The sequence below is a fragment of the Gigantopelta aegis genome, chromosome 6 (genome assembly GCF_016097555.1).
Source record: "Gigantopelta aegis isolate Gae_Host chromosome 6, Gae_host_genome, whole genome shotgun sequence".
Classification (NCBI taxonomy): Eukaryota; Metazoa; Mollusca; class Gastropoda; order Neomphalida; family Peltospiridae; genus Gigantopelta; species Gigantopelta aegis.
This window is the reverse complement of record NC_054704.1, coordinates 5,249,438-5,264,304: the sequence shown is the minus strand read 5'-3', so window position 1 is coordinate 5,264,304 and position 14,867 is coordinate 5,249,438. Positions and strand designations below refer to the sequence as shown.

General features: G+C 42.5%; 1 protein-coding gene across 1 annotated transcript in view; it reads right to left on the bottom strand.

The window, feature by feature from the left end:
* Window positions 1–458: 458 nt before the first annotated feature.
* Window positions 459–14,867, bottom strand: part of LOC121373931 (transcription activator BRG1-like) — a 47,696-nt gene continuing 33,287 nt past the window's right edge. Inside the window, exons 24-36 of the mRNA XM_041500759.1 lie at window positions 13,403–13,640; window positions 9,114–9,227; window positions 7,917–8,147; window positions 7,351–7,428; window positions 7,022–7,132; window positions 6,689–6,799; window positions 6,013–6,230; window positions 4,597–4,702; window positions 4,068–4,169; window positions 3,441–3,624; window positions 2,923–2,966; window positions 1,573–1,671; window positions 459–1,101 (exon numbers count right to left, since the gene is read on the bottom strand). Coding sequence (XP_041356693.1) covers window positions 1,012–1,101; window positions 1,573–1,671; window positions 2,923–2,966; window positions 3,441–3,624; window positions 4,068–4,169; window positions 4,597–4,702; window positions 6,013–6,230; window positions 6,689–6,799; window positions 7,022–7,132; window positions 7,351–7,428; window positions 7,917–8,147; window positions 9,114–9,227; window positions 13,403–13,640 — 1,726 coding nt within the window. The 3' untranslated portion in view covers window positions 459–1,011. The remainder of the gene's footprint in view (window positions 1,102–1,572; window positions 1,672–2,922; window positions 2,967–3,440; window positions 3,625–4,067; window positions 4,170–4,596; window positions 4,703–6,012; window positions 6,231–6,688; window positions 6,800–7,021; window positions 7,133–7,350; window positions 7,429–7,916; window positions 8,148–9,113; window positions 9,228–13,402; window positions 13,641–14,867) is intronic.

The following is a 14,867-nucleotide window of genomic DNA, read 5'->3' as shown; positions in this document are numbered from 1 at the left end:
AGCAGTAGGGGATCTTTTATATGCACTTCCCATAGCTAGGACAGCACATACCACAGCCTCTGATATACTGGCACAATTTGGGAAAAGGACCAATCGGAAAATGGGTTCACTGAGTTTTTGTTTAACACCACCACTAGAGCACATTAATTAATCCTCGGTGATTGGATGTCAAACATTTGTTAATTCATCCAAGGAAACCTACTACCTTTTTTCATTAGCAGCAAGGGATCTTTTATACACACTTTCACACACAGACAAGAAAGCCTATACCACAGCCTTTGACCAGTTGTGGTGCATTGGTTATCAAAACAAAACCTCAATCAGTTGAATGGATCTACCTAGGTGGTTTCATCCTGCAACGCAAGCATCTCAGGTGAGCACTCTACTGAGAACACCAGTCATATGTCATGGATAACCAACGGCAATACAGAGCACAAAAAACAAAACTGATACATGTGTGAATTTTTACAGTTTAATGATCGACACCATTTACCGCAGCACATAACCGTTGCACACATGGCAAACTACTAAAGACATATGATACGATATAATGTATTTCCTTTAACATTAAAGCATGCAGTCTATACTTGATATTACACAACTAATGATAACGGCCAATGGTGCTACATACAAAACTTATTACATACAGATTTCACCATACAAAAGATACGTCAACTTATTTTTTGTAATTGCCCAAACTCATTTGGATAGTGTCCTGTGATAACACCAAATTGTTTAGAAACTTGTTTCTTGGATACGGATGTCACTTCTGTTATATTTCTACATGGGGAAAATACCAGGAAACTAGTGCACAATCATTTTAGCTCCGATGACAATAAACCGATATAACCGACTGATTTATTCCACTTAGCAGTGGGCCTACAGAAGCACAATGATTCACAGATCAGTTCCGTCTTGCAAACCATGTCCAGTATGACCTACACACATTTTCTTCAGTTCATCAACAGACTGGCAATGCCACTTTTGAAAAGAGCTATATACATGTTTTTCCTACTCTCTCCGTTTTCTATGTCCAGGAGCAGGGGAAGCTACTCTAGAAGAACTGCGCGATGATGTAGCCCGATCATCATCAGTTTCTTCCTGTAAAAAAATATATAAAAAATACGTTCAATTTACCCATGTTAACAGTTATGAAAAATACAACAATCTTGTGTACAGATTAAGGGCCAATGACAAAACCTTGAAGTTCACAATGGTCATTTAAAAGTTTTTGTTTAGACTTCATGCCTTAAGTTTAATTATTTCAGATTTGCTTGTTTAAAAATTGTTGTTTTAATCTAACGAATGTGCCACACACTATATGCTATTGCATGTCAAATTCACACTGGCGATACAATTTCACCAGTGTTCAACACCACATACACACATATAAACTGAACTTCAAAACTGATACACTACAAATGTACTACACTACATGACTACATCAATACACTACATATTATACACAGAGCTTCACAACAATGGCAGAGGTTCTATACCAAACTGCCACATTGTTTAAGGTGAACTGAAAGGGATTAAGCTAATAAGGAGATGAAAGGAAGCAATGCCTACAGCAGCGCTGTCGTCTGTGTCGTCGTCGCTGATCACTGGCTTGGCTCGCGTCTTGGCTGCCCTCGGGCGCCGCTTGTGGGACGAGCTCTCCTTCGGGTGCTGTGGAGAATTAATTAGACAGGTGTGTTATTGTTTTAAATTAATGACACACAGGTGTGTTACTGTTTTAAATTAATTAGACAGGTGTGTTACTGTTTTAAATTAATTAGAGACAGGTGTGTTACTGTTTTAAAATAATTAGACAGGTATGTTACTGTTTTAAAATTAATTAGACACAGGTGTGTTACGGTTTTGAAATTAATTAGAGACAGGTGTGTTACTGTTTTTAAATTAATTAGAGACAGGTGTGTTACTGTTTTAAATTAATTAGGTGTGTAATAGTTTTAAAACGAAAAACTACAATACTCTCACATACATCCTCCACCCAGCCCGAATAACACTGTGCATTCATTTAAAATTATGTTACAACAGGTATCATCACAGGGAATAAGAAAATTAGGTTTTGTTTTATGAGGTGTAAAATATTTGTATGAATTCAGAAGTATTTAAATGACCTTACAGAAATATAATGTACATCCGAGTGATAACTCCATGCATTGAGACAGCAGAGGGTATTAAAAGTAGTTTTTAAACAGGAACTCTCTATTTTATGACCGTTATGTAGGGTGAGGTGTATAGAAAAATATTTCTTTTGAGAAAATAAATTTTAGTAGTAATTTCATTAAAAAAGAGTTTGTTTTGATAAACGACACCACTAGAGCACACCGATATATTAATCATCAGCTATTGGACAGCAAACAGATGGTAATTTTAACAATCTTAGAGAGGAAACCCACTACATTTTTCCATTAGTAGCAAGGGATTTTTTTTATATGCTCCATGCCATAAGCAGGATAACACATACCACAGCCTTTGATATACGAGTCATGATGCACTGACAGGAACAGCAAATAGCCCAATTGGCCCACTGATGGGGATCGATCCTAAAGTGGCACATTAAGAGAACGCTTCACCCATAACAATTTCCAGTGTGTCTAACAGATGTTAAAGGGGAAGTGGCAGGAATAGGAATACTGCCACATACTTGTAGAAGCAAGGAATGTAATTTTCCTGCACTTTCAGAAAGATATTATAGCACTTATCACAGCCTTTGATACATCAATTATGGAGCACTATTTAAATGGGAAAATAATTTAAAATGCTGCTCAAATGACTAAAAGAATATAATAGAAACACTGTACAGATTCCATCACTGCTTTCTGTTCCCACACATGCACACAACGCTTTAACAGACAATAACAAGTTCATGTAGTGTTGGGAGACAGAACAATAAACTCCTTCTGAACTAACCTTCACGTCTTTCCCATGCTTTGAATTCACCTTCACCTGATTGCCTGAAAGAAAAATAATAAATACAAATAAATATGAACAGGTGATGCTAAATATGACTGCTTTATTAAAAAAACCAACAACCCACAAACAAAATTATGTCAAAATAAAAACAATATCCACTGAAACAGATAATTCATAGAATAGTTAATTGTTTGGTGACATTATCCTAGTTAGACTACAAAATCAAGTCGACCAAATATTTATACACTTGATCCAGACATAACGCAACTAAATACATTTAAAAAAAAAGAGGATATGTAACAAGAACAAAGATCCCATTTTTCAGATTTTTAAATCAGCATAAAAATAATTTTCTCAAAGTAAGACTGGAATGCTGAAAAATAACTACGGAATCAAGGTTTTGTTTTTAGCTGCGTATTACATCCCGAAAAAAAAAATGCTTCATATTTTTAGTGAAATCTAGGGCACAACACTGGGACAAATCTTGACTATGATTAGTTTAAAGATTTTCTCACTATCATCATCATCGGCATCGTTGTCATCATCATCTTCCTCCTGTTTCTCCTCCTCCTCTTCTTCCTCGTCCTCCTCCACCACCTCCCCCTCACTCTCGCTGTGGTCAGACAGCGCATACTCCTTCTCCAGCCTCTCACGCGCACTCGTGAATACAGACTGGATCACAATGGAGTCTTCATAGATCTGAAATACAGAACACAACTGGATCACAATGGAGTCTTCATAGATCTGAAATACAAAACACAGACTGGATCACAATGGAGTTTTCATAGATCTAAAATACAAAACACAGACTGGATCACAATGGAGTCTTCATAGATCTGAAATACAAAACACGGACTGGATCACAATGAAGTCTTCATTGATCTGAAACACAAAACACGGACTGGATCACAATGGAGTCTTCATAGATCTGAAATACAAAACACGGACTGGATCACAATGGAATTTTCATAGATCTGAAACACAAATACAGACTTGATCACAATAGAGTCTTCATAGATCTGAATAATAAAAACGCTGACTGCATCATAATCAATCAGTCAGTCAGTCAATCACATTCTCACTCCATCTTTCTCTCTCGAATTATTACAATGGCACACTACTAGTACTGTGTATGAACTCACAATTGATCCTTCTATGTTGAACGTCTGCGCATTCTTGCACAGCAACATGACATCACCTTCAAAGTGATCCAGTGATCGGTAGCGGTGGTCCATTATTCGAGCCTGATAAAGAAAAGAACATTTCTGATAATCACAAAATGCTGCACAGCAAAATAGAAATAAATAGTTATTATTTACAAAGCATAAAAAGAATAAACCATATCTTAGAGGGAAAAATAATATTACAGCAAAAAAAGAAAAGAAAAAAAAGACTATCAATAGTACAGTTAAATTCACTAGTGGATAATCATTTGAGAACAAGTTAAACATGATTACTATTGTGCTAATATATTATTTCACCTGGGTCCTCGCATGCAACACTTGTGTGGGGTTTTGTGTGGGGTTTTTGTGCTCATACACTGTTAAGATTCACGATTTGTGTTGTCATCACCCACTGTCCAGAATGGTGGTTTAATAGTTAGTTTTAGTGTAGAGAAGACCATTATCTCTGGGTTGGAGCCAATACAGTACAGACTTTGTCTACACAAACCTTTATTTTCTTGAAGTCCACAGCCTTTCTGATGATTTCATAATACTCGGGCATTCTCTTCCTCGACGGCAGTTCCATAAACATCTGACTCAGTACACGACCATCACTGAAATAAATATTCATTATTTGAGGAGTCACAAACAGTATATGCCATGTTTACCTCAAAGTTGAAACTTCTCTCATGATGTGACTAGATTACATCTCTAACGTAACTCAGTGACTAGATTACACCTCTAATGTAACTCAGTGACTAGATTACATCTCTAACGTAACTCAGTGACTAGATTACACCTCTAACGTAACTCAGTGACTAGATTACATCTCTAATGTAACTCTGTGACTAGACTTCATCTCTAACGTAACTCGGTGACTAGACTACACCTCTAACGTAACTCGGTGACTAGACTACACCTCTAACGTAACTCTGTGACTAGACTACACCTCTAACGTAACTCGGTGACTAGACTACACCTCTAACGTAACTCGGTGACTAGACTACACATCTAACGTAACTCGGTGACTAGACTACACCTCTAACGTAACTCTGTGACTAGACTACACCTCTAACGTAACTCTGTGACTAGACTTCATCTCTAACGTAACTCGGTGACTAGATTACACCTCTAACGTAACTCTGTGACTAGATTACATCTCTAACGTAACTCTGTGACTAGACTTCATCTCTAACGTAACTTGGTGACTAGACTACACCTCTAACGTAACTCGGTGACTAGACTACACCTCTGACGTAACTCAGTGACTAGACTAAACCTCTGACGTAACTCGGTGACTAGATTACACCTCTAACGTAACTCTGTGACTAGATTACACCTCTAACGTAACTCTGTGACTAGATTACATTTCTAACGTAACTCTGTGACTAGATTACACCTCTAACGTAACTGTCAGATAGCACTCGCTTCGTGAGACTGGTCTGGGATCAATCATGTACGTAAGCCAAGAGACCATTTCTCAATCGAGGCAATGCTCCACAATCAGTGTAACAAAGGCCATGGTATGTACTATCCTGTCTGGGATGGTGGATATAAAAGATCCCTTGCTGGTAACTGAAGACCATCACCATGTGTGATTCCATATAACCATAAATAACCATGTGCTGAGTGAGTCTTTAAAAAATTCCTTCCTTTTCTCTCGTAAAACATACAACTTTTCTAGAAACCAAGGCACTGGATTTTATTTTAAATTACAACCTATATTGTATCAAAGTTAATTCAATACAAATTCAATTAATTATTACTGACAAAACTAAGTTTAATACTAAGTTTCATCAACCCTCTTTTATAAGATTTAGACGTGGTTAGATTGGTAAATAACTCAATGAGTTCACCGAGACGGATTCTAAGGCTAACACTGTACTGCCGAGCTACACGTTTCTCCATGAAATGCAACACGAACCTGTCTTTGTAGTTGATGATTACATCGAAGATTTTCTTCATCACCTTGGTCAGTTTGGGTGGATTGGGAGCGAGTTTCTCGACGGGCGGGCGTCCTCGCCGTTTCTTCACCTTGGGGGTCTCGGGCTCTTCCTCCACCATCTTCCGCTTCCTACCCTTCTTCTTGCTGCTCTTCTTCACCGTCTCCTCCATCTCGTCCAAATTGCCGTCTTCTATAGCCTGGAGCAAACAAAATGACAATCACAATTTGTAAACAAAACTATCAGGTCAAACAGCGTATCAAATCAGCTGCTTAAGGTGGTTATTAAAAATAATCAGCAATATTTAATCAGAATACTTCATATGTAAAGAATGTTTATTATTTTTCATCATGTTCAGCTAATTATCAAGTACTACACAACAGACCTTCTATGTACTCAAGGCCTTTACAGCTACTGTAACAGCTTATCTCACACACACACAAGATAGCTACATACAGACAACCAATTTATCACTGAATAATTGAATTTACCACTGAGCAAAACTAAATTTAAAAAACTTCATTTTTAAAAATAAAAACATACAGAACCTTCAACGCTGAAGTTAACAGTGTAAACCACTCCAAAATTCAGTCAGCACATGATAAAGCCCACACCACATACAATATTTATGCGTGAAAACTGCGAATCGCTATTTACCCGCAGCCACTGTTTTTCTGTGAGTGAATCAGAGTAGTCTACTTCCTTCCTCTGCCGAGAACCACGTCCAAACAGTTTATCTTCTTCCTCCTCAAACGTCAGCCGTTCAACCTGGAAACATAATTATAAACTCAATTAATCAATTTTTCAAAACACTCAAAACAAAACTATTACATGATCTATCAGTCTGAACAATGTAAAACTGAAATAAACAATACTTGAAAAAGATTAAAACAGCTGCTTAGAAAAATAGAGTATAATATTGTTTACAAATTCTATTAGTAATAAATAGGAAAAGAGTTAAAAAACTAGACTTGAGTTAATGAGGTTTACCTCTTCTTCGTCCAGCTTGATCCAGTTGGGCAACTCATCCTCCTCCATGAGACGCGGTTTGCGCTTACCTGTCGTTGTAGCTTCTGCACGTCGACGTTCAATATCCATTTTCTAAATTAAATAAATAAATATATAAACAAACATTTTACATACTGATAAGTGGGCTTAAATAATTTTATTTTAAAATAAACTGGCAACAGAAGGCACAGATACTTGCAGTTTTGGTGTTACATAGTTGTGCATTAGTGTACCACTTGCTTTATAAGCATATCAATAGTAAGGAAACCATTAAAGATTACCGGTGCCTATTTGGTGAAATAAAGTCATACCTGGTATATTTCAAACTCGTCCTCTGTGCGGGCCAACATCTGGTTAATGGTCTCGTCATCGGGGACATCATCTTCCTCCTGGCACAAAGCAAATTTGTTCATAAACAAACACTTAAGACAGTTTTTAATGAACAAAGATGAGTACATCACAACAAATCAAAGTGAATTGGTATTTATTACTGGTATTTTATACATTTTAAAACCATTATGTGAAACATTGTGAACCAACTGCCAATATAAATTAAACATATCATACACTTTATGCACACCAAATTCCATGTGTGTGTTCATTTGTGTTATTAAAGAAATATAATATATTGTATGCAGAAAGAATAACAATCACAATAATTCACACATAGTAAAAAAGTAATTACCCCATCTCACAATGTTAATGAAAAACTGAATATATACATCGATGAGTACAGTTACTCCAATTGTCCAACACTGATACATAAAAATATTAAATTATGAAGAGTATAGTAACTGAAATCATAGGTTATTCAACCCAAGAATTAAATATTAGTAACACGACCAAGTATATATTTTCAGAAAACCTATTTGCAAACCTCTTCGTCCTCATTTTCATTCATGAGTAGATTCTTAAGGAACATCTGACGCTGGTTTCCCGTTGACTTGGCGTCAAACATCCCGGCTTGGATGACCTTTTCATCAACGTTCAGCTTGAATCGAGCCTGGGCAAGGATGCGCTCCTCCACGCTGTTGACGGACATCAGACGTAACACCCGCACTTCATTAGTCTGGCCGATTCTGTGAGCCCGATCCTGGGCTTGCAAATCCTTTAAAGACAATTTTTACTCTTAATTAGTAAACAAACAACAAAAAATTAAATTCTTTTTTCCTTTCTGAAGGATATCAGCATTTTGCTGATGAAGCATTGCAATATGTTTTCAATAAGACGGTTTCAGCAAATAATCTAGGAAACTAAATGTAATACATGTTAACAAATACAAAGCTTAAAAAATTTGAAAGTCTGATTTGATAGTCTCTGTAATAAAATCTTAGTAGCAGGCATTACAATAAAAACTCTTGTTATGTCCATTGTGTCTGGTGAATTAGTTTATTAACACCGTACATAAGACAATCTATCAACCTAACATGGAGAGGAAACAAGAAGAAGATTGTTTTGTTTAACAACACCACTAGAGCACATTGATTTATTAATCATCGGCTATTTTATAATTTGGATATATTAGTCTCAGAGAGGAAACCAGTTACATTTTTCCATTAATAGCAAGGGATCTTTTATATACACCATTCCACACAGGATAGCACATACCATGGCCTTTTGTATACCAGTCATGGTGCACTGGATATGAAACAAAGTCAACCATTGCAACAGTCTACATTCGAAGCCAGATTGCCCAAGCTGGTTCTGAGCAAGAACTCATCTCCTAATTGTTACCTGATACGCAACTCATCTCCCATTTGTTAACTGACAAGGCTACTTATCTCCCAACTGTTAACTGACAAGGCTACTAATCTCCTAATTGTTACCTGAAACTGCTACTCTATCTCCCAATTGTTACCTGAGACGGCTACTTATCTCCCAATTGTTAACAGACAAGGCTACTCATCTCCCATTTGTTAACTGACAAGGCTACTCATCTCCCAATTGTTAACTGACAAGGTTACTCATCTCCTAATTGTTACCTGATATGCAACTCATCTCCCAATTGTTAACAGACAAGGCTACTCATCTCCCATTTGTTTACTTGACACACAGGAGAGAGAACTGATCAAACCTGGTGAGGATTCCAGTCCGAGTCGAAGATGATGACCGTGTCTGCCGTCTGCAGATTCAAGCCCAGACCACCCGCCCTAGTGCTCAGCAAGAAACAGAAGATGGGAGAATTGGGCTCGTTGAGAAAATTTGTTTCTAATTTTCATTATTATTCATACTTACCTAGTGCTAGCACAACAAATATGCTATTCAACCTGAGTCATACCTACACACTGCAGAATTCTCTCCCTTGCCGGATATGCGCAATGCTATCCTTGCACGGGCTACCTGTAACTTCATTCTCGGTTCAAAGTCCACCCACCGAGGGAAAGCCTCATAGGGGTGGGTGGGAGGTATAGTTTGTTGTGCTAGCACTAGGTAAGTATGAATAATAATGAAAATTAGAAACAAATTTTCTAATAGTCTTATTCAACTTACTGTGCTAGCACAACAAATATGCTATAACGGACGTGCAATGACACCGTTAGAGCACGTGAATTCAACATTAATGGGAGGAGGTAAGAAAATAGAGGACTTACCCGTACCCAAAAAGCTCCTTTGAAGTAATGACATGGAGATAGGACGAACCACGACATACGGTAACAAGGAGTCAAAAAAACTTTTGGGAATAAAAAGGGGCTTCCCAAAAGAAAAACTCATCCCCATGAAAAGGAGGAAAAACATCTCCCCAGGGAGAGGAAACGGTAGACAACACTACAAAAAACCCCATCCCTCAGAAAAGAGTGGAGTGTTAAACATGTCCGAAGTGTGAAACGATGGCAGTCGGACGGAAAAGAGGTCGACCCCTTTCCGTTGCCCTGCGCACAGACACGACGTGTTGAGCCGCAATGACTGTCTGGATCCTACGCGTACCGTCAGGACCAACCGCCATATCCCGGAAATAGAAACGGTCAAAAGTGTGCCGTCCTTTCCAAACCCCTGCATTCATGACCTTTATAATATCTAAAGAGTCATGAAAATTCAGGGAAGCAGAAATGGCTCGGATCTCATGTGGTTTAACAGAGAAATTCCGTAACACATGATCACCCGCCATCTCATATGCTAGCTTGATGGTAGCTGCTATCCATCGAGACAAAGCATTTTTTGTGACATCACCCGGCCTAATGGTATAAGAAATAAACAATCTCTTTTTACCCTGCCGCCGGTTTTTCGTACGCTGCAAATAATACTTCAATGCTCTCACCGGGCAAAGAAGTCTATCCGAGTTATCAGATGACAGTGTACGAGATAAACTGTGAATGACAGTAGGTGGAAACTCTTCCCCTGGAGACTGGTTTTTAGCAACAAAGATAGGGTCGGTACGTAAAGTGACAGACCCGTCCGAATTGTAATCAACCAAGTCATGCAAAAAAGCATGTATCTCACTGATCCGACGACAAGCTGCCAGTGAAACCAGAAACAGAGTCTTCCACGTCAAGGCACGAAGACTAGCAAACCTCAACGGCTCATAAGGCGCACCCTTAAGAGCATGTAACACCAGAAAGACATTCCATTTCGGAATAATGGAAGGTCGTTCAACCGTGGATTGTAATGATTTAAGTAAATCATGCAACACCAAGTTGGTAGAAAAGTCACGACATCCACACTGTTTAAGAGTAGTGAAAATCGCAGCTCTGTGACTTTTCACTGTCGTGACTTTGTTTCCTTTCTTGGACCAACGCCAGAAAGTACTCCGCTAAATCGTTGACAGTAGGCGATAAGGGATCGAAATCCCGTGCGTTCGCCCAACGAACCCACATACGCCAGTGACACTGATAAACCGACTCGGTAGATTTGCGCTTTGCTGAAGAGACGAGATGCGCAATTCTTGTCGAAAAACCTCTGCGTCGCAAGGAAGCCCTGATAACCTCCACGCGTGAAACCGGAAGACCTCCGGCTTCGGATGCCACACCGTCTGACTCAGTCGCTGGCTGAGTAGATCGGACAACACTGGTAATCGGAACGGGACTGCCACTAACAGTGACAGGAGCTGTGGAAACCAGGGCTGCGCCACCCACAGAGGAGCTATCAACGTCACGTGACAAGGTTCCTGGACCACTTTGGTCAACACCTTGCCGAGTAAGACAGGAGGAGGGAAGGCATAAAAATCCAGTCCCGTCCAATCCATACTTAACGCGTCGTACTCCAACGCCAATGTGTCCGGTACCGGGGACACGAACACCGGCAATTGGTTGTTCAACCGTGTGGCAAACATGTCCACCTGTGGACTGCCCCACACCCGAAGAACCGCTGCGACCACCCCTTTGTTCAACATCCACTCCGTCTGAACAGGGGTATGTCGACTGAGGGCATCTGCTAACACATTCACCGATGAAGGAAATGTTTTTCGCCCACAGAGTGGTCCCTAGTTGGTCGCAGAATTCCAAAATCGCAAGAGCTTTGCGACCCAAAGTCTCCGATTTGGTTCCACCCCAACGATTGAGATATGCCACTACCGACGTATTGTCGCATCTCAACAGAATTCGACGGTGTCGAAGAACACACCGGAAATGAAGACAGGCACGATGCACTGCCTCCATCTCCAAACAGTTGATATGAAGCTTCCTCTCGGAGAGATTCCATACCCCTGAAATGTGTTGATCCAACAGATGCGCCCCGTACCCGTGCAGCGACGCATCCGTGAACAGGATCAGATCCGGAGCAGGGGGGTGCAACGGAACCGATAGGGACATGCACTTGTCCGACAGGCACTCCTGTATCGGATGAGTGAACCATGGGCCCAGAGGCACTATCGTGTCCCAATTGTGACCGTCCCACCGTGGGGACAAATGCCACTGGAGTGGTCGTTTGAATCGTCTGAACCGCACGATCAATGAGGCCAGAGATTCGAGGTGGCCCAACACCACGTGGAGAGATCGTACCGTAGTACTTTGCTCCCCCATCAAACGTCGCGCCGACGTTTGGAAATTGTGGATACGCGCATCGGTGGGACGAACCGACGCTACCACAAGATCGAAGACCACTCCGAGATATGTGAAAATCTGAGCCGGCGTTAACTCCGATTTCACCCAATTGGGAATAAAACCCAATTGGAGGATCGTGTCCAAAACCAACCCGACATTGGTCTGACACTCCTGTTGCGACGAAGCTGGGATCAACCAATCGTCCAGATAGGTATGCATTCGAACCCCTAACAAATGAACATGACCTACCACCGCTTTTACCACACGTGTAAAAGCATGGGGACTCGTCGCCAAACCGAACGGGAGCACACGAAACTCGTACGCTTTCCCGTCGAACAGGAAGCGCAGAAACTTCCAAAACGCCTTGTGCACCGGGACATGGAGGTATGCGTCTTTCAGATCGATCGACACAGCCCACTCCCCAATTTGAAGCAGGTTCCGGACCGAATGAACCGTTTCCATTTTCATGGAAGGAACATCGACGTAGACGTTCAGTGGCTTCAAATTTAGGATTGGTCTCCATTCCCCATTTTTCTTCCGGGCGAAGAAAAGATGAGAATAAAATCCCGGAGTGTCCAGACTGACTCTCTGGATGGCCCCTTTGTCGAGAAACTCGGCAATCATACTCTCCACTAAAACGCGCCGATCCGCGGACGGTAACGGCGGCATTCTCGGAGTGGAAGTAAGAGGGGGGCTCGAAGAAAAGGGTATTTTGTAACCGTGTCGAACGACCGACAGAACCCAGGGGTCGAGACCAGGCAGCTTGCACCAATTTCGAAGGAAATGGCGGAGCCTGCCCCCCACGGGTATGGTTGCTAACGGTACCTCCGAAAGCAACTGCCGATCGTTCACGTACCCTCACCCCAACCGCTTACCACCCGTAGGCGCAACGCCTTTGGTGGACTGAGAACGGAACGCAGTACGACGTTTGCGTCCTCGCTTAGCGGAAGACGGGTTGTTACCTGGTTGCCTCCTAGTGTCAGGAACCCTAGGGATCTGATCCGACTGTAAAAAAGCAGCCTTTTTTACAGGAGGAGGCTTGAACCCCGAAAACGTGGACCGACGTTTACCAGAGGTTGAGGGTCGAGTGTTCGGGACTGGTCGCGACAAATCCTTGTCTAGGACAAATATTAAAATCGGGACCGAAAAGTAAATTTTCCCGTACCAAACGTGTACGAAAAAACGTCTTCGCAACGTTTGACGCACTCAAACCCGCCAGGTAATGGTCACGCCGTAACAAAAGACTGTTCGCAAACAATCGGCCAGATAACTGAGCGATATGCTTAGAGGCTTTTGACGCAGCCTCCAAACAGCCTTTCGCCATCGCGGGAAGGCTCTCGACAGCCTTATCCAAGCCAAATAGGAACGTACCTAAATGGTTATTAACCTGGAACATCGACTTAGCCAGCCGTTCGAACGATTCCAGATCCGCGATTGGCAATGACACATGCGGCGATGGGGAACAAGCGGCTCGGACACTAGCGGGAACGACCGCCGGATGTTCGAGAAAATCCGCCCCCAACGTCTCATAGGAGTCGGCACGAAAAATGCGCGCTCCCGTTAGGATTTTCCCCGTAGGCAGTGCCGTTGGGTACTCATCAACACCCACTCCCAGGATACGATCACTGCCAGTGATCAACACATCAATGTCACAAAGTGAACTGTGCGCCTCCTGTGCAAGTGGTAAACCCGACTCCTCACGAGGAGTGACCAAATTCAAAGAACGGTTCCCGAAGGAGACACCCTTGAATGTAGGCTGGGCCTCAACCTGAGGTATAGCGTCCCCGCATACCTGTCGGACCTGGTCCCTGACAAAAGCCAGAACCGCCGGATAATCGCACTCCTCCTCTACCTCCGAACCGAAGTGAGAGAGAGCTGGGTCAGCGACAGAATCCGGTCCAACCGACGCTTCCTCTGAAGCCAGGTCACTGTCCACTGGATCCCGAAGATCGATATGGACTCCTCCCCCTAATCGAGACGCCCCTGGGGCAGCGTCTCCCGAGACGGAAACAATAGGAACCGAACGACAATCCCTAACTGCATCGTCAAACTGCTGTCGAGACGCAGTTTCTGCTGGTTTTGGCGGAAAACCAGGGGGGGGGGGGGGGGGGGGGGAATGGGAGCCGCACCCGTCGGTCCCGTCTGCGAAAGCAATGATCCCAACTGAGGCGAAGCGTTCAAAAAATTCCACAAAACTCCGAAACAACGTTTCCTGAAAACCTAACGGTCGTTCCTGCGCCAAGTGCGGAACGGTCGGAGTTTGCGGCCACAGAGTACCCCCAACCGAGGGGTATCTGCGCGAACCTCGTCCTCTATCGAGTAAAGTCGAAGAGGTAGGGACCAAAGACGGTGCAAACTGTGAGGAGATGTCCGTTGCTACCGAAGTCACCGGACCCTTGGGGTAAACATATGCAAACGGAGGGACCAAACGGGATGAGTCCTCCACCCAACGGTAAACATCGGTCGGGATGCCATCAGAGACGGATCCCGGCATCGGAACAACTGGCTCAGTTCGAAGCAAACTGGCAGAACTCTCCTCGGGCCTTGAGAATGCTGAGGTGCCGAAGCGACTGTCAGCAATCGAAGGCAAAGTCGGGGCCACCTGCTCTGCGGACGAAGCAGTGGACCTATGCACAACGGAGTGCATGTGCTCGGTAACCGATGAAGTCGTCAAAACCGGTGCCGCGACGACTCCACCCTGCCCCCCTTCTGTTTGTAAAGGTAACCGTAACGACGATGGCGACGCCCGCGACGAAGCCACACAAACAGAGGAAGGCGCCGTCACTAACGAAGACGGCTCACGTACCACGGTCACAATAGGAGCCCGGGGGGGGCGCTCCCGAAGTATCTGT